The following is a 20,462-nucleotide window of genomic DNA, read 5'->3' on the forward strand; positions in this document are numbered from 1 at the left end:
ATTTTTCATAAATTTATGTTTTTGGGTGTTTTCAGGCGAGCACCAGGCCTATAGCTGCATCTTGCTTTGAAGAGCACTGGTTGTGACTTTTTGGTTTTATCTAGCTATCTCCATGTATGCCTCCCCAGCCATTGATCTCACCTCACGTCACTGTCAGTCAGGTTCCACACTAGAAAAGGTAATGATACTTCATATCCGCTCATCTGAATTTCATTGCCTTTAATATGAATCAGCGTGTTAAAAAAGCAAATTATAACTTACCGATAATTTTGTTTCTTTGAAATACTTCATGGGAATCTTACCCTTGAGATTACATCCCTTTCCCTTAGATTAGACCAGAAGTTTTTTCCCTCCTCCAGGGTCCGCCCACTCCGGGTATATAGTTTCCCTCCTCCTAGTCTTCATTAGTCTTTTGAGTGTCTCCTAAACTTCGGGAAAAAAACACATAAAGGGAGGAAAATTATAGGCTGCCATGAAGTATTTCGAAGAAACAAAATTATCGGTAAATTATAATTTGCTTTTTTCTTCTTCTTCTTCATACTTCATGGCAGCCTTACCCTTGAGATATATCAAAGCATAACTATACGGGAGGGAAATAAAAAGACCAAATAAAGATGCATAAATACTTGAAATTTATTCAAGTCACTGCCCCCTTGAAGACATGACTTCCGACGTGGGCTTCTGCAACATCCAAAGCATAATGCCTTGAAAAGGTATGAACAGATGACCAGGTAGCTGCTGCACAAATATCCTTAGCAGATACTTCAGCCCTCTTTGCCCATGAGGCCGCCATTGCCCTGGTCGAGTGTACCTTCAAATTTTCTGGAGCTTTATGCCCATTTTCTTCATACACAAATGTAATTAATTGCTTGATCCTTCTTGCAATTGTTTGTTTTGTGGGAGCCCCTCCATTCCTTGCACCTGCATGCAGAAAAATTAGAGGTTTAGTCTTCCGAAATTCTTTAACTTAAATAGACAGAAAACTTTCCCACTTTTTGCAAGAAATTTGGATTTGTCCAGAGGACAACTTTATCCGACAGGATATTCAAATAGGGTTCTTCTGCCCATAATGCTTGAAGTTCACTCACTCGTCTTGCTGAAGTGATAGCTGTAAGGAAAACTACCTTCCACGTCAATATATTCAATGGAATTTGATGTAATGGTTCAAACTGAGTCTTCATTAAAGCATTCAAAACCAGATTCAAATCCCATGGGGCTAAAACTGATCTTACCTGAGGACGTACTCTCTTCATTGCTTGCCAGAATAAACTTATACGATTTTCCTCAGACAATCTCTCAACCAACAAAACACTCAGTGCTGCTATCGGCACTTTAATGGTTGAAGTCGTTAAACCTTTTTCAAACCCAACGTGTAAAAATATTAATACTTGTGGTGTACTAGCTTTCATCACATCAATCTTGGTCCAGCCCAGAATATAAACGTTTTCCATATTCTATAATAGATATCAGAGGACACTATCTTTCTTGCTTGCAGCAGAAACTGTGCCACTTGTTCAGATACTCCCTTCTAGTAGTTCCATACCGTCAAATGAAGAGTTTGAAGATTTGGATGTAACAGTGGTCCTTGGTGTAACAAGCCTGGCATGACTGCCATGGATCTTCCACTGCCCTCATTACTACTGACGGGAACCATGCTACTATCACCTTTGCCCTCTCTTCTCTGATTTTCCTCAGTACGCGAGGAATCATAGGCAACAGTGGGAACACATATCCCAGTTTGAAACTGCATGGTAGAGAGAATGTGTCCACTCTGCTTGTTTGCGGTAGGTTGTATCTGGAAAAGAAGCGAGGTAACTGTGTTCAGATGAGTTGCCATCAAATCTATCTGTGGACGACCAAATTTTCTTACTATTTCCCGGAACACTTGGATATCCAATGCCCATTCTCCTGATAACACCTTGTTTCTGCTGAGACAATCTGCAACTACATTGTCCTTCCCTGGAACATGAATGGCTGCCAGAGAATGAATAGTTGATACTTCTTCCATTAGGACTCTACTTCTGGTGCCACCTTGACGATTCAGATATGCCACTACTGATATAATGTCTGAGAATATCTTTAAATGTTTTCCTTTCAATTGATCTTGGAAACCTTTTATAGCATACCAAACTCCCCACATTTCCTTTTGATTTGATGACAATCTTTCTTTGGCATTCCAGGATCCTTGCAAATTTCGTGTAGAAAATTCTGCTTGTGTCGGTCGTTATAACCAAATACCGTTTTTCTGACAGCGATCTTGTTCTGAAATTTCTGTACTTTTCCACCAATTTAGAGAATATCTCGTATCCTAATGTAATTTTATCCGGCAGGATAGAGGAAATCCTCTCCTGCTGTACCGAAGTAGGTTCCACTGTAACATCCTCATTTTCCATCTCGCCCATGGGATCGTATCTATTGTGGATGACATCATTCCCAATAGACATAACCCTAGACGTAGCTGAATTTTGTCGCATGCTTGAACAAGAGCAGACAACCTTTAAATCTTTATACATCTTTTTTCTGATAGTGCTATATTGCATTTTCGAGCGTCTATCAGCACCCCCAAAAATGTTATTAGTTGCGATGGAATTAAAAGACTCTATCCCAATTTATTAACCATCTGTGACCCAGTAGAAACTCTATGGTCCTTTGCACGGCTGCTTTCACTACTTATGCTGAATCTCCAGCAATCACTAGATCGTCCAGGTATGGCCATACTGCTATACCTTGTGTTCTTAGACAAGATACAAGAGTCACCAACACTTTTGTGAATGTCCTTGGGGAAGTTGCTAGCCCGAATGGTAGACAAGTAAATTCATTGAATGCAAAATCTCAGGAATCTCCGGTCCCTTCTACACACCGGAATGTGGAAATAGGCATCTTTCAGATCTATCGAGGCAAGAAAATCATTCTGTATTATACCATTAGGATGGTTTTCAGAGTTTCCATGCGGAACTTCTTTAGTTTTACACATTTGTTCAAACACCTGAGATCCAGGATGGTTCGGAATCCGCCTGTTGCCTTTTCTACGAGAAAAATTTGAGAATAAAAACTTTTCTTCTCTTCCAACTGCGGAACAAATTCTACTGCTGTTGAAGTAATTCTCTTATATTGTTTCAAACACCTCGACTTCCAGCATAGACTCTGGAACCCTGGATTCCACAACTTTGCTTATTTTGGAACATTAAAAAACTCTATTCTGTATCATCTTGATACTATATCCAAGACCCAACGGTCATGAATCGATCTTTTCCATTGACTGTGGAACTGCAAAAGTCTGCCCCTACCGGCATGTGTCAGTGTTCTGTAATCGTCATGTAATAAGAAGACTTCACTGTAAATAATTTCTTTACATTTTTTCTTCTAAATCCGTTTGCATATTAGCCACCCATAATCTCAGAGTTCTGGATACTGACGCTACTGCAACACCAGATATCAAGGCTACTGACACAGAGTTATGTAATTTATTTAAAGAATTCTCAACCCTCTTATCTTGTATTTCAGGACTGCTCCATCCTCCAAAGGGATGGTGGTTTTAAAACCAAATTCAGCGACTGCTGCATCAACTTTAAGGACAGTCCACCAGGCCAAAAACGTCTCATCCTTCATAAAATACATCTCATCAATCCTTTTGACATTCCCCAAGTGCTTATAAACACTTTGCCATTCTTTCTCTCAATAATTTCTTTCATTTTCTTATGCACTGAAAATGTCTGCTTTTCTTGACTCCATCACCAAATAGAAAATCTTGTTCTGAGACTTCCTCTTTGTAGTATAATTCATAGATTTATATATAATCTTTAGCAAACTATCCACAGTATCTAGATTAAATGTTCTAACATCATCTGGTACTTCAGCAGATTCTTCACTAGATACATTTTCCTCATCATTATCCAGAACAAACTCAGGTGAGAATGATTCATAATCACAGTCCAAACTAGTTTGAGCTCTAGATCTCTGTGCCTTCAAAAATTAATCTTTAGTAACAAAATATTTTTTAATCTAATCCATCAACTGCTACAATTGCTTAGACTGACTATGCACATGAGAAGATTCCTTCTGACAATTATCACAAAATTCAGCATCTTTGCTAGCAGAAAAAGATTTATCACATGCAGGGCAAATCCTTGATAAAGGTTTCTTTCTGCAGGTTTTCTTCCTAGCTCCTGAAGTTGGAGACACACTGTAGAACAAACACACTTTTTAAAAAACTACTCTATTCTAACACAAAGCAACAAATATGCCCTCTATGAGGACTTACCTCTTGTGGGCACATAAAGCCATTTATCCATCTTGTTGTGAGGCACCAATAGCCGCTGTTGTGTGAACTGGAGGATTCAGTAATTCCATGTTCCGGTGCGCTGCGCCATTTGAACTTTCTGACCCCAGTGCAACTCTTTCTGGGAGCCGGCGGGTATGCTGGGACAGCCGCGTCATCGGGACTTTCACCCGCCGCGAACTACCTGCAGCGCAACTCCCATACTACAGGCAGGGAACGCTGCACTTTGTGCTACTCTATAGCGGGGGAAGCACCAGAAAGACGCGCTCCCCAACTCCCCCATGAAAGATATGCCGACCACTATTAATCATCTCGGGCGCCACAGAGACCCATTAGATGAAGCCTCCACTTCTCCCTAGGGTGCTACCCTCCTCAGCCGCTGCTACCAGAGGCGCATTTTGCTGGAACAAAATTAGGTAAGTCCTAACTGGAACAAAAATAATGCAGTTTCTACACTAGCTCTGCAAACTTTTTCCTGTCTCTTGGAAAGAGGAAGACTAATGAAGACTAGGAGGAGAGAACCTATATACCCGGAGTGAGTGGACCCTGGAGGAGGGAAAAAACTTCCTGTCTAATCTAAGGAAAGGGATGTAATCTCAAGGGTAAGGCTGCCATGAAGTATGAAGGAGAAATTAATCTTGTTTGATCTTACCTATTTTAATGGATATAGTCACACTGAAATAATACGTATTAATACCTGTGTGTGTTCTCAAGGAGTAAATACATTACTCATTACTTTAAATTGTCAGCTGGGAATTCACCATGTCTGGAACAGTTTACTCACATGTAAAAGTTGTTCGTCGTCCTGCTTCAGCCAATAATCAATGTTTGGTATAGTCGTCCAGGAGTAAGGACCTATATTTAGTTGTTCGGCTTTGGCATCATAAATATTTACCATCTAAAACAAAGTCAGCAACACTAAAATGTCAAACACAAAATCATGCTAAAGGTGAAACTAAAATTAAAGCATTTATCTGTAACTAAAATATGAGGAACCTTTGCAGACATGCGATTTTGATAAGTGTGTATTTGATACGGACTTATATCAGTTTTGTACTCTCCACCTGACTATGGGCCTAACTGAGACATGTACGCTAATGCCACTGCGAATTTCTACGCAGCTTCTGTGCAAAAAAGGAGATTTGTGTTCTTACCTGGTTAAATAATTTTCTTTGAAATCCATAGGGAACACAGGCTTTAGACAGTGGGTATAGGCTGGAGTAGGAGTCCAGGCACCAAAAAGTTAATTTTTTTTCTCCCAGCAGCCCAGGCTCCTTCTCCCCTATACCATGCCTTCAGTCCCAGGCAGGCCAGATAAGTTAGCAAGCCCAAGGCAGGAGCGAGAAGAAGGAAGACTGGCACACACACAGGTCCACACACCCAGAATATACTGACAGGGGAACAGGAAGCAGAACAAACATCCTGCAAGCTAGGTGGGTCAGGGTGGGATTCGAAGATAAGGATTCAACCTGTTGAGAAAATAAATCTTCTTTAGGTGACACAGGCTTTAGACAGTGGAACACTCCAAAGCTATTTCCCTAAGGAAGGGGACGCTCCTGAGCTGCGCACAGAATCCTTCACCTGAATGCTGCGCCTGTGGTAACAAATGTGTCAAATGAATAAAAGTATGGGTAGAAGACCACATGGCTGCTTTACAAAGTTGCTCCGTAGAGATGCCATGTCGAGCTGCCCAAGAAGTAGCCACTGCAGCGTAAGCATGACGGATGGTCAAATTGATCCATCTGGCCATAGTATGCTTTGTAGCTGGCCAGCCCAGTTTGTAAAAAGCAGAGAACAAAAAGGGACTCAGTGTTACGGAGATCCCTGGTCCTGTCCACACATATCTGGAGGGGATGCGGTCAATAAGCCGGCGATCGAGATGCCGACCGCCAGCTTCCAGACTCTCAAATCCCGGCACGGGACTAATGACAGGCATCGAAATCCTGACGCCTGTCATTACACCTACGCCGGGAGCCCGATGCCCGGCATACCGAACGAAGGTAAGCCGGACGCGGACAGCCACATGGGGGGGAGGGGGGAGGTTAGTTTAGGAGCTCCTGGGGGGAACTTAGGGCTAGGCGCCTGCCGCCCACCCGGGAGTGTTAGGCTAGGGAAAAGTTAGATTTAGGCACCCCCCCGGGAGGACTAGGTTTAGGGAGCAGAGATGGGGGGTTAGGTTTAGACACTTGGAGGGGGAGGTTAGGGTTAGGCACTCCTAAGGAAAGGTTAGCGATAGGGGAAAAAAAAAAAAAGTACCTTGTCGAGATCTTCAACTTCTGGCGTCGGTATTAGGTCTGTCGGGCTCACGTCCGGCGGTATTTAATCCTGATTCCATCTGGAGGGCCCTCACGACATCCAAAGAGGCCTCTTCCTGCGAAGAATCAGGTGCTTGAAAGGCAGGGACCACAATTTCCTGATTGATATGAAACCGAGAAACTACATTAGGAAGGTAGCCAATCATATTCCAAGAACAGCCCGATCCAAAAGACCAGAAATGGGGAGCGATAAGACAATGTGCTGTCTGAAACACTGTGGACCGATACTATAGCAAGTAAAAGAATGTCCACAGAGTTCAAGGGCTCAAAGTGAAACGATTGAAGAGCCCAAAGCACCAAACACAAGTTCCATGGAGCCACCTGAGGAACAAACAGGGCGGTCAGGCTGGATGTCCCAAGAGCCACCCCATCAAAGTGAGATGGGCCAGATACGGAAGGAAGCACAGGCCCTGACACACAAGATTCAGCTGCAGAGGAAGATGCAGTAGACGGTCAATGGAGGCCTGGAAGATCTGCATATAAAGCCCACCACAGCAAATCTGGAGCTACCAGGATCACAGTACCGCTTTTCAACTTCAATTTGCGGAGCACCCACGTAATCAGCAAGATCGAGGGGGGGGAGATGTACATGAGACGACAAGTCCACTAGACTGCCAAGGCATCCACCAGAAAGCCCCCTATCTCTTGTGCGAGAGCAGTACCTTGGCAGCTTGTGGTTGTGCCTAACCACCATCAAGTCGATGTCAGGCAAACCCCAGTGAAGAACTAGGAGCTGAATGACGTCTGAATGAAGCACACACTCACCTGAGTGAATGTCCTGGTGGCTGAGAAACTCGTTTTCCATTTCTGGACTCCGGATATGAAAACCACTTACAGAGCCTGAAGAGGACTCTCTGCCCAGTTGAGAATGCGACACCTCCTTCATGACACCACAAATGCGAGTGCCGCCTTGATGGTTCATGTAGGCGGCGGCTGTCAGACTGTTCCTGGACCAGATGATGCTGGAGAAGTGGCAGAGCAATCAGTATTAAATACCTGCGAAGACTTGCCTTGGTGGTGAGGAGGACCCAATCCTGAATCCAAAAGGGGTAGCCCTTGTCCAGATGAGACCCCTGAAGAAGTGCCGGACCTCCCAAGGAAGTGCCCTGAGGAAGTGCCGGACCTCCCAAGAGAGGGTGATCATTTGCGCCTTGAACTGCCGATGTGGCTTGCTCCACTGGGACAGAACTTCCATCTGAAGAGACCAGGAGTGGAACTGGGCATACTGCACCATGTCGAAGGTGGAGATAAGAGAGCCCAGGATCTGCATGCAAGAGTGTATTGACACTCAGCAATGACGTAAGAATTTACGTAACATGGTCTGTGGGTCCCGAAGTTTTCTGCTGGGAGGAAGACCCACTGAACTGTGGAATCCAGCAAGGCCACCAGATGGCACTTCTCCAAATTGCAATGTCCGAAACTGTAAATGTTCCTTCCAGTCCACATATTGTACCTCAGGAAGCCCTGGTGACTGAGCCGGATAGGAACATCCAAATAGGCATCCTGGAAGTCCAAGGAGGACAATGTAGCTCGGATAAGTAATACACAAGAGGCGTGATGCTTCTTGCTGCATTACCATATCTGCAAGGGTCGCAATTGCAAAGCTGCCTGCATGCAGCTTTGCAATTACGATCCTTGCAGAGTCAGGCCCTCAATGCAGAATCAGGGGACCCCACAAGTACAGTACCTGTTGAGGGTCATCAGATGAGGATTGGCCAGAAGGAACCATTCAACTTCTCAACCAAGCATTAAAGCCCTTGCCTCTCTGAGACAGGAGAACTGGAACAATTACTTTGGAGGCCAGCAGGGAGAGAATGGACTCCCGAAGTGCTTCTGCTTTGCCTGGATCCACCAGAAAGCCTGTGGAAAAAATATTGGATCAGAGGCTGCTCCCGAAAGCTTAGGATGCAGCCCTGGGAGGAAAAAACCTTGCACTCAGGTTTCCAACGTGGTCTCCATCCAGGTCTCGGAGAACAGCAGCAGTCGGCCTCCCACACTGAGATCCCCCAGGTTGAGGCCCACCCCATCATGTGGCAGGGCATTTGATAGACCAGGGCTGTTTAGTACAGAACCCTTGGATGAGTAAACCTAGAACCTTGAGAGAGGCTGGGCCTTTGCTTCACAATGCTGATGAAAGGAGTGAAAATGAGATTCACAACCTAGAGGCTGCCGAAGAAGGGAGGTAGACAGACTTGGACGCAGCCACCTTGGCCATGATCTTGTCTAAATTTGGCTCAAAGAGAATGTCCCATGAACAAAGAAGAGCCTTCAGGGCCTTCTAGCAGACACAGAGGATGCGGACACCTTGGAGGTTAAGATACCAGTGTCTACTGCTGCCTCTCCAAGTTGTGCTCCACTAAAGAGAATAGCACATTCCAATGGGTACCCGTGCTGAGTGCAATCTTCAAGGGTGTCTGCCCAACCCCCAATGGCTTTAGCCACCTAAGCAGACACTAGAGCTGGAGGTGCGATGGCACCTGCATGAGGATAAATCCCCTTAAGGGAAGATTCCAACTGCCTATCTGTCGGATCCTTAAGGGATGCCGTATTAGGAATAGGAAGGGTAGTGTTCTTGACTAGGCAGGCAATGTGAGCATCCACCAGCGGAGGCTCCCATTTGGCCCAATCCGCAGCAGACTGTGGATAAAAGGAGGCAATGCGCTTAGAAACCTGGTAGCACTTATTACTGTGAGCCCATGCCTCCGCTAGGAGGTCCTCTAGCTAAACAGAAGAAGGGAACTCTGCTGGAATGATCTTCTGACGTTTGAACACCGGAGCGCTAGCCTTAGGGGCCTGCTCGGCATCCTTGATGCGGAGGTAGGGAATTCTCCGGGATAGGAAAGGTATCAACATCTGAAGCATTGGACATATTGTCCTCATGGACTGAGGACACAAGAATCTGAATCATAACTGGACAGGGGTGTAGAACTCTCTCGCCTGGAGGGTCTGTGCTTGGCCCCTGTCCAGCATCTGCTGGAAAGATGCTGACACCTGGGCTAACCCTTGTACTGATTGCAAGAAGGACTGTATCCATAGTGGTTCTACGACAGTCGGCTGTAAAGTACTCTGAGAATGTACAACTGGGCCCCTGTAGAGGTAAGAGCAGGGGGAGCGGGCTTGGGGGTTGCAAGTTTATTAACCAACTGCAACTTTACCTTTTAAAGAGAGGTACCCCAAGCCGGTTCCTGGCTGGAAGTTATGGCCGACTGATCCTCTTGCTGCAAAACACTGGACACAGAGCCCATTATGGTCAGGTGCCTGAGGAGAAAGTACCATGGTACAAGTCCTGCAGTTACACAACATGTTTGTGTGGGAGGGGAGAGGAGGAGGGAAAGCCCTGCGACAGAAGGCTACTATGAGGGGATGTGCCAAAGGGGGGGGGGGGAGCTAAGAGGGTGAGCCTACTTCCCCCTTCTGACATGGACCTCCTGGGAAGTGGCCACCTCCTTAGAAGCGCCCACTGCCCACCGCCCACCCAGGCAGCCTGGATGCTTACTGACAGCACCGCCGGTGGTCTCCCGCAACAGCGGTCACAGCTGCTACAAAGCTGCCCATGCTTGCAGGGATCCGCTCTTACCTTTTCCACTGCTAGTTCCGGCTGCGACTCCCATGTGTGCTGCTGAGGGCCCGGGTGAAGAAGCTGACCCACTTGCCAGCGCTGTGGCCGCCGATGCCGGGGGTTGGTTGAGAGGCAGCATAGGCATCCTGTAGGACGCCTAGCGCTGCCCACTCTTAAAAAAATAAATAAAAGAAAGTAGAACATGAGGCTGCTTAAAAGCAGCCCCCTGTTTAAACAGTTTCCGCTCCTGACGGCACCAAAGTAAAAACTGGCGCACTGGGGGCGAGGTATAGGGGAGAAGGAGCCTAGGCTGCAGGGAGAAAAAAGTTAACTGTGTAGTGCCTGGATTCCTACTCAAGCCTATACCCACTAACTAAAGACTGTTTCCGTTATGGAGGGAAGAAGAAATATGCAAATGTTTCAACCACCAGGATATTACTGACCCACTGGCGTCTTCACAAATCCAAACAACTGCGTACAAATATACATGCAGTCCATGACAAATCAGCGAGGGACGGAGTCTGTATCAGTGTGCCACTTCTCTCACAATATGCAGCCAAATTGATGTCTGGAGTCCGGCCCTTTTACCAGCGGCTGCAGCACTGTTAGCACAATGAAGGAGAGTAGTGGAGTGCCATGCACGATCTCCAGACATTGATCTCAGAGTAGGAAAACCCCTAAAGATGTAACATTATATACAGAGGATGACCCCTTTTGTACATTTTAGGTTACTATTCGGCCATCCTAGTTCTAAGTTATGAGGCCTCAGGCCACCTATGCACAGCCGTGTCATTAGCAGGCTTAAGCATGATTGGTCCTACAGAGATTCTGTAGCCAGGAGTCTCTCTTTCTGCAATAAGTCTGTCAGCACCACCCTAATTTTATGGAATATCTCAGTTCCACCCAATAATTTATTGGCTGAGATGTAAAAAATGTCAGTTCCTGTTTTATGAACATATAACATTATACTTACATGTCCTCCTGTTAGGATGTACGCGGATCTTAGATCCTCATCTGGCTGGTGGTCCTGAAATTTTGCTTTGAAAATTTCTCCATTTTTAACATTGACCGCTGGAAATCATAATCAAAATGGCTTGTTACAAAAGTCAAGCGTCTCTGGAATATTACCATTTTATGTATGGTATGAATAAATAAAGGCTTTAAGCACTTGGTAGCAAAATAATATAAAATTCTAAGTACTTATGAAACATTAACTGTGAACACAAAGCGAAAATGATGTAGATATTTGAGGAGCGGTTCCCAAACACAAAAAGCACAAGACTGAAGAGCCTCTTCTTCCCAATGACCTCACATCTCAACACTGCCTGAGGAAGCAGCCAGGTATTATAATGTCATTAATCTGGCTAATAATTTATATATTGATTGTCTATTTTTGGTGGGGGTCACCCTATATTTGCCAATTGCAGCGTATATTTCATGTTTGGGTAAGAGGGTGTTTGACCTCTTATAACTTAAGTGCTGACACTCCCTGTAACAGTTCTATATTACTAGGCTCCCATTTATGGAGAGTAAGGGACTAGATTTGCATAGCGGAAGTGTCACAGTGAAGTTATGATCTGTAAAGTACCCTTCTCAGTGCCGGAGATATTCTCCTGTTCTCAGATAGCTGGTACAGCCGTACTCACGGTTACATGCACACTAGTGATGGAGCGGAGCTTGAGCCAAACGGGGTTCTATACAGCTCACCAGTCGGTGAGTGCATGCTGCTGGCAGGTAGTGTTGCAGGATGCTGGAACATTGTTAATAGCTCCTATATAAAAGACCCAGTTATTATCTGCTAAGTAGGAGACCACTGTCTCCCACCAAGATGGTCCCTGCACATGCTCAGTAGTGATCTTGGTGGCCATCTTGGAAGAGGATATTAAGCTTCGCTGGAGGGACAGGAAGACTGGAGTCTGCACAGTAGCACGCTCCTCTTTCAACAAACTGCATAAACTCATCAACCATCATCCAGTTTGATGCAATAACCATTGTGTACATAGGCACAATAAAACATGCAGAGAGAAATAATGAAAAATAATATTTAAATAAAAACAGAAATGTAATGACAATTTACTTCTGCTTTTGGAAAGTCTACAAATGCTTACAAATATTTACAAATAAGTTTCAAAAACTTGTAAACTGAAAAGATCTGAATATGTGGGTGTCTGTTTCTGCACCCACTAAGTTTCCTGTTTGTGTATAGTGTGAAATTCTGTTATTTAGCTCATGGTGGTGGTCATTAGCTCAGATAGCAGAGAAACAGGTCTGTGGAAGATTATCTTTGTATGAGGATCAGGTTAAAAATGAGTGCACCATAGAGGGTTTACATTTACATTATATTTGACTGTGTACAAAGGAACATGGACATTGTCAAATTGGTATCTCTACCCTGCCCCAAAAAATTACTGATTGGTTGCATCCTATGCTGACAGTGATGGAGGAAGCAGAACGCTTTCCCCAAAAATGTTTTGTTCTCAGAGTGACACACAACAATGGTCAGTGCCAAAGGAGGTGACAGACACATGGTTTCCAGCTAGCGTTTATAGAGCTACATCGCTCCTGTGCAGACACATGCTTTTCCAGCTAGCGTTTATAGAGCTACATCGCTCCTGTGCAGACACATGCTTTTCCAGCTAGCGTTTATAGAGCTACATCGCTCCTGTGCAGACACATGCTTTTCCAGCTAGCGTTTATAGAGCTACATCGCTCCTGTGCAGACACATGGTTTCTAGCTAGCGTTTATAGAGCTACATCGTTCCTGTGCAGACACATGGTTTTCCAGCTAGCGTTTATAGAGCTACATCGCTCCTGTGCAGACACATGCTTTTCCAGCTAGCATTTATAGAGCTACATCGCTCCTGTGCAGACACATGGTTTTCCAGCTAGCGTTTATAGAGCTACATCGTTCCTGTGCAGACACATGGTTTCCAGCTAGCATTTATAGAGCTACATCGTTCCTGTGCAGACACATGCTTTTCCAGCTAGCGTTTACAGAACTACATCGCTCCTGTGCAGACACATGGTTTTCCAGCTAGCGTTTATAGAGCTACATCGCTCCTGTGCAGACACATGCTTTTCCAGCTAGCGTTTATAGAGCTACATCGCTCCTGTGCAGACACATGCTTTTCCAGCTAGCGTTTATAGAGCTACATCGTTCCTGTGCAGACACATGGTTTCCAGCTAGCGTTTATAATATGAGATATGGTAAGAACTTACCCTTGTTATCTCTATTTCTACGAAGTCCATAGGGTTCCACAGGATACCTTTGGGTATAGGTGTGACGTCAGTCATCGGGCACCAAAGAGTTAAGCTTTCAGCCTCCCAGGATGCATTAGGTCCCCCTCCTATACCCCGCCCCCGAGCCAAGGCATCTCCGTTAGTTACCAAGCCATAGGCCGGAGGAGGAGAAGGAAGAGAGAGAACAAAGATCTGGACACATACAAGAATCACATTTTCACCAGAGGGAGACGGAAAACCGGTGACCAGAGCAAAGCCCATCTGCAGCACAGGTGCGACAGGGTGGGAGTCCTGTGGAACCCTATGGACTTCGTAGAAATAGAGATAACAAGGGTAAGTTCTTACCATATCTCATATTTTCTACTTCAGGGTCCATAGGGTATCCACAGGATACCTTGGGGATGTCCCAAAGCAGTATCCTTTAAGGGTGGGGACGCTCCTGTGCAGAAAGGAGAATCCGCCGGCCGAAGGAAGCATCCTGAGAGGCGAAGGTGTCAAACCTGTAATACCTCACGAAGGTATGGACAGAGGACCACGTAGCAGCCTTGCAGATCTGGACTGCAGAGGCACCACGTCGAGCTGCCCACGAAGGACCCACAGACCTAGTGGAATGAGCCTTCACAGAAGGAGGAACCGGCAGGCCTTCATGAAGATAAGCTTCCGAAATAGCCATACGGATCCAGGCTGCCAAAGTTTGCTTTGAAGCAGGCCAACCCTTTTTACAGAAGCCATAGAGGACAAACAAAGCGTCCGACTTCCTAAACGAAGAAGTGCAGTCAACATAAGTCCTTAAGGCCCGCACAACATCCAAAGAGGCCTCACCCACGGAAAGACCCGGTGAGTTAAAGGCTGGAACAACGATTTCCTCGTTAACATGAAACTGGGAAACAACTTTGGGAAGAAACTCGGGCCGAGTGCGGAGCACTGCCCTGTTCCCATGAAAAACTAAGAAAGGGGGTCTACAAGAAAGAGCCCCTAACTCAGAAACACGTCTGGCCGAAGCAATAGCCAGAAGGAAAACAGTCTTAGCTGTTAGCCATTTAAGATCCACTGAGCCCAGTGGTTCAAACGGCGGTCCTTGGAGAGCCCTCAGGACCACAGCCAAATCCCAAGGCGCCACAGGTGGAACAAAGGGCGGCTGAATGCGGACAACACCTTGCATAAAGGTGCGCACATCCGGGATTGTAGCAATCCTACGGTGAAACCAAACAGACAGGGCCGAAACCTGTACCTTCAAAGAAGCAAGGCGAAGCCCATGATCTAGCCCCGCTTGTAGGAAGGCGAGAATCCGAGACAGACGAAACTCCCGCGGTGCATAACCTCTCGGTCGACACCACTGGAAGAACGTATGCCACACGCGATGGTATATCCTCGCGGAAGACGGTTTCCGAGCTCGCAACATGGTACGAACCACAGAGCTGGAAAAACCCCCGGGACCTCAGCATGGCCGTCTCAACAGCCACGCCGTCAAAGACAGCCGACTCAGGTCCGGGTGAAGACAAGGACCCTGAGACAGAAGGTCCGGTCGTAGCGGCAACCGCAGAGGACTGACCACGGACAGACCCTGAAGGTCTGAGAACCAGTGCCATCTGGGCCACGCGGGAGCTATCAACAGGAGCGTCCCTCCTTCCTGTTTGAATTTCCGGATTACCCGTGGAAGAAGAGAGACCGGAGGGAACAGGGATGCGAACCGGAACGTCCACCGGACAGACAGAGCATCCACCAGAGACGCCCCTTCGTCTCTTGTGCGAGACCCGTACACCGGCAACTTGTTGTTGTGCCGGGACGCCATGAGGTCGATCTCTGGAAGACCCCACCTGTCCACCAGCAGTTGAAAAACGTCCGGGTGCAGGGACCATTCCCCCGGATGAACGTCCTGGCGACTTAGAAAGTCCGCCTCCCAATTTAGCACTCCCGGGATGAAGACCGCTGATATGGCCGGAAGATTGCGCTCCGCCCAAACCAGGATCCGAGAGACCTCTACGAGAGCCGCCCGACTGCGGGTTCCTCCTTGCCTGTTTATGTAGGCCACGGTGGTAGCGTTGTCCGACTGGACCTGTACCGGGTGACCCTGGAGAAACCGATGTGCCTGCTGGAGAGCATTGAAGACCGCACGAATTTCCAAGATATTTATGGGAAGCTCCGCTTCTGTCGGCGTCCACCTGCCCTGGAACAAGTGTGGACCCAAAACCGCTCCCCAGCCCCGAAGACTGGCGTCCATTGTCAACAGGACCCAATTTGGAACCCAGAACGGACGTCCCTTGTTGAGGTGGGTCGTCTGTAACCACCAAGCAAGGGACAGGCGAACCTCCGGGGTGAGCACAATCGTCTGGGACTTCAGAGACTGAGGCAGCCCGTTCCACTTGGACAGGATCAGGTGCTGCAGAGGTCTGGAGTGACACCGACACCATGGAGCCCAGTAACCTCATCGCCGAGTGTAGGGACACCCGGCGGCTGTGCAGAGAACTGCGCACCCTTGACTGTAAAGCAGAGATCTTGTCCTACATTACGAAGATCCTCTGCTGTCCCGAGTCCAATAAGGCTCCCAGATGCAGAATCCTCCGAGACGGGATTAGAGTGGACTTCTGCCAGTTGATTAGCCAGTCGTGCCGTTGCAGCAGTGCAATGGTCAGGTCCAAGTGGCGTAACAGGAGCTCTGGAGATCCTGCCACCAATAACAGGTCGTCCAAGTACGGCAACATGCGGACTCCCTGCAGCCGCAGAGAAGCCGCCATGACCGCCATCACCTTGGTGAAAACCCGTGGTGCTGTCGCCAGGCCAAAAGGTAACGCTCGAAACTGGAAGTGGTCGCTGCGGATTGCAAACCTGAGGAACTGTTGATGGCGCAAAAGAATAGGGACATGCAGGTAAGCGTCCTGTATGTCCAATGACACCATGTAGTCCCCAGGTTCCAGCGCCAGAATGATGGACCGTAGGGTCTCCATCCGAAAACTTCGGTACCCGCAAAGACTTGTTAAGTGCTTTGAGGTTGAGAATCGGACGATACGACCCATTGGGTTTCTGTACCAAAAAAAGATTTGAATAGAAACCCTGGCCCCTCTGGGAGAATGGAACAGGCACTATAACTCCAGCCTGGAGCATAGTGTGCAATACCTTCCGCAGCTCCGTAGCCTTGTTCCGGTCTGATGGTAGACCCGTGGTGAAGAATCGAGCCGGGGGTCTGTGCCGGAAGGAGAGGACGTACCCGTGGGAGACCACCTCCAGAACCCAAGTGTCTGTCGTAGTGGTCGACCAACACTGGGCGAACAACAGCAGGCGGCCTCCCACCCTGGGATCCCCCAAAGGGAGGCCCGGACCGTCAGGCCGCAGGCTTGTCATCTGGCTTGGGGGCCGGACGTCTGGTACTCCATGCCTGCTTCCGGGGCTTGACCGATTTCTTAGGGCCAGCCTGTCGAGGAAACGACTGTGGTTTGGGCCTGCCCTGGGCCCTAGATGACCGAAAGGACGATGGTCCAGAACCAGAAGGAGCAGCGGCCGACGGGAGACAAGCCAATTTGGCTGCCGCCAGTGTGGCCACAATCTTATCCAGATCCGGACCAAAGAGAACTTCTCCGGTAAACGGCAACGCCTCCAGACCCTTTTTGAAATCTGCGTCCGCCTTCCAGGATCGCAGCCGCAAGGTGCGACGAGCAGCTACCGCTGCTGAAGAAATCCTAGACACCAGAGTACTAATGTCTAGGGCCGCCTCGTTGATGTAAGTGGCCGAATCACGGAGATTGCCAATCAACTCCGCCTGTTCGGCCGGACAGTCGGAATCAAAAGAAGCCTCTAATGAATCCGCCCAGCGCTCCATCGCTCTGGCAACCCAGCAAATGGCCATAGCCGGCCGCGCTGCCCCCCCCGCAAGGGAATAAGCGGACTTCAGGCAGATCTCCGCCTTGCGGTCCGTAGCATCCTTAAGGGAGGACATGGATGGCATCGGCAATGTGGCACTACGGACAAGACGGGTCACGTGAGAATCCACCTGTGGAGGGGATTCCCACTTTGCAAAATAATTATCCGCGAACGGATAAGCCACCGCCATGCGTCTCTGCGGCTGGTATCTTTTGCCAGGCTGTTTCCACGCCTCCTCTAAATGGTCCACCAACTGACCCGAAAGAGGAAAGACTGTGGCATCGCCCTTCACATCTTTGAAAAAGGCATACTTAGATTTAGCCGCTGGGGGAACTTCGTCCTCAATCACCAAGGCTGTGCGGACCGCCCGAATAAGTCCAGGAATATATACTTTGGACTTAGCATCAGCGTCCTTAGCATGGAGAGGTTCCTGATCGTAAGGATCCAGAATCTCCCCATCATCAGACGTCCCCTCGTCATCCTCATAAGGAGCCGACAAAGACGCCACCGGCCGTTTATGCGGCCGCATCACAGACTCCCCTTGCAACACATCCAACAAGTGCTGTACAGAACTCGTCAGGGAGTTAACCCACGCTGGCTCCTGAGAAACCAGGAGCGGGGAAATAGGGAGACGGTGGGGTACCACCAATTGTCGTGGGAAACCCTGCATGGGTGACGACACCACTGACTGCTGGGACAAACCCATCGGTGTAAACGCGGGCTGCGGAGCTAATTGGCCCACTAAGGCTGTAAGCGCTTGAGCGAAACAAGCCCAGGGCGGCTCCTGTACCGGTGCAGTAACCGTAAGAGGCCGCGCCATAGACAAACACTGCCGGCAGAGGCCCTCCACGCTACCCTCCCCCTCCGCTAACGGTACTTTACACGTAGTACACTGTAGCCGGAGGGGAAAATCACTTTCAGACATGATGGCACCACGTATGTGACCCCTCTCACCAATTATATATTTAAGAGGCGAGAGACCACCCTGCAGCACCGCACCGCAAGGGCTTAGCAGAAAAAACAGGGACAGTATAAAGCTGACAGTTTAGAAAAAAAGTTACAGGCAGCAGCGCTAGCACAGTCACATACAATGCAGAGAAGTAACAATTCCTGCACTAACAGCGCTGATCACTCAACTATACAGACACAGGGCCTGGTAGGACACAGCGCTGCATACACAGACCTGACCACAGCGGAGGAGAGGTATGCGGGGGGACCCAGACCACAATGCTTCCAATGCAGGCTTCCAGCAGCGTTCACCATGCTTCAGAAAAGATGGCCACCGAGGAGCAGAGAGAAGGCTGGCCTGGCGGAGGAGCGCTGACACAAGGCCAGTCAGCACAGTGCAGAGAGGGCTGTGTGCAGCGGGGGAGGCGCCGGCTGTGAGACAGGGAAGGCGCGCTCCCCTGGCATGCATTTAACCCCTGGGACACCGCAGCGCTACCGCTCTGCTGCGGTCCGCTGTCCCAGGGGGTAGTGGAAGCGCAGGTTGGTCGCCTGGCTCCACGCTGCAGCCAGTCCCCAGGGAGCCCCCTGCCTGGGGACTTAGGACCATGTGATCAGCGGGGACCCCCCGCGGGACCCCGCTGTTACCTCAGTCCCCCTTGAATCCGGCCATGGTCCGGAACATCTGGGGTCACCGCTAGCTGTGACCCCAGTTGTCCACCAGCATCCCCGGATCAGTACCGGCGTTCTGGTACCGGCGGGCTGTAGGGAAGACAGCATGGACGTCAGGACTGACTGTCCATGCTGTTCATCCAGATGTGCAGCCACAGCTGCATGAAGAAAAAGCTTCAGGGGCTCTTCTAAGCCCCCCTCTAGCAGGTGCCTCCGACTACGGCCGGGCACCAAACGAAACTGAGATGCCTTGGCTCGGGGGCGGGGTATAGGAGGGGGACCTAGTGCATCCTGGGAGGCTGAAAGCTTAACTCTTTGGTGCCCGATGACTGACGTCACACCTATACCCCAAGGTATCCTGTGGATACCCTATGGACCCTGAAGTAGAAAGAGCTATATATCGTTCCTGTGCAGACACATGCTTTTCCAGCTAGCGTTTATAGAGCTACATCGCTCCTGTGCAGACACATGCTTTTCCAGCTAGCGTTTATAGAGCTACATCGTTCCTGTGCAGACACATTGTTTCCAGCTAGCGTTTATAGAGCTACATCGCTCCTGTGCAGACACATGCTTTTCCAGCTAGCATTTATAGAGCTACATCGTTCCTGTGCAGACACATGGGTTTCCAGCTAGCGTTTATAGAGCTACATCGTTCCTGTGCAGACACATGCTTTTCCAGCTAGCGTTTATAGAGCTACATCGTTCCTGTGCAGACACATGGTTTCCAGCTAGCGTTTATAGAGCTACATCGTTCCTGTGCAGTGAAAAATCTGATAAAAAAAAATTCCAGATTTTATTTACACTTACCAATTCCGTAAATTATGGGAAGGTGGACACCATTTTCTTTCTTGTCATTTAAATCTATGGTAAAGGAAATATATATAAATGTCATTTTTACTAAATATAAATAGGCAGACCAGCACAAATGTATTCCTACATAGAAGTGGTATTTTACATTTAAATACAGTTATTTTATTGCTACAGTTATTGGAAAATCAATGAGATGAAGGGCCCAATCACTGGGATTTCAAAGCAATATGTACCTTCTGTGTAAGACATGTCAACTATCCTATGCCAAATAATAGTTAATTTAGGAGCCTCAGAATTAAGGGGTCGATTCAGACCCGGACGCTAAGCTGCGCTCTCTCGCTGCCAAAAGGAGCCGGGTATGCAAACTCCACGATCGCACTGTCTGGTGTAAGGACGCCCTCTATGTTTTAGAGAGCGAAGGCAGAGTAAGCGCACGCCGGTATAAAGACGCCCACTATTCACGTCATCTCCAGGAAGTGAATGATTAATCAGAACCATCGAGAATCATCGGAGCTGCTCGCAGCCCTTGAGGTCAACCCTACCCCACCGCAAGCACTGTGATCACTGCAAGCTGAAATACAACCAAGTGACGTGTACAATGACGCTTCCATGCTAATTATGCACAACCATAAAACGCCGTTTAGATGCCCAGACACGCCTGTGTTCGCAGCACAACTCCCTCGTTCACAATCACCTTACCCTGTCACCACCCACAAACAGCACATTCTGTCACTCAAAGTGGCGCTCAGTCTTTGTGTTAAGAGAGCTCGATTCCCGATCGCAATGA

The 20,462-nt window shown here is 48.1% G+C and overlaps 1 protein-coding gene across 2 annotated transcripts in view; it reads right to left on the reverse strand.

Moving 5' to 3' along the window:
• Positions 1–20,462, reverse strand: part of NTAN1 (N-terminal asparagine amidase) — an 80,030-nt gene that overhangs the window by 15,934 nt on the left and 43,634 nt on the right. The window contains exons 7-10 of one of the 2 annotated variants that reach the window (XR_015878765.1): positions 19,673–19,726; positions 11,127–11,224; positions 5,064–5,177; positions 142–217 (exon numbers count right to left, since the gene is read on the reverse strand). Coding sequence is in view for 1 of the 2 variants with exons in the window: in XM_088474246.1 (XP_088330372.1) it covers positions 5,064–5,177; positions 11,127–11,224; positions 19,673–19,726 (266 nt within the window). In the remaining variant the exon portion in view is untranslated. The remainder of the gene's footprint in view (positions 1–141; positions 218–5,063; positions 5,178–11,126; positions 11,225–19,672; positions 19,727–20,462) is intronic. The other variant, XM_088474246.1, reaches the window with a different exon arrangement.

The sequence above is a fragment of the Taudactylus pleione genome, unplaced genomic scaffold (assembly GCF_031769625.1).
Source record: "Taudactylus pleione unplaced genomic scaffold, aTauple2 ptg000149l, whole genome shotgun sequence".
NCBI classification, from domain to species: Eukaryota; Metazoa; Chordata; class Amphibia; order Anura; family Myobatrachidae; genus Taudactylus; species Taudactylus pleione.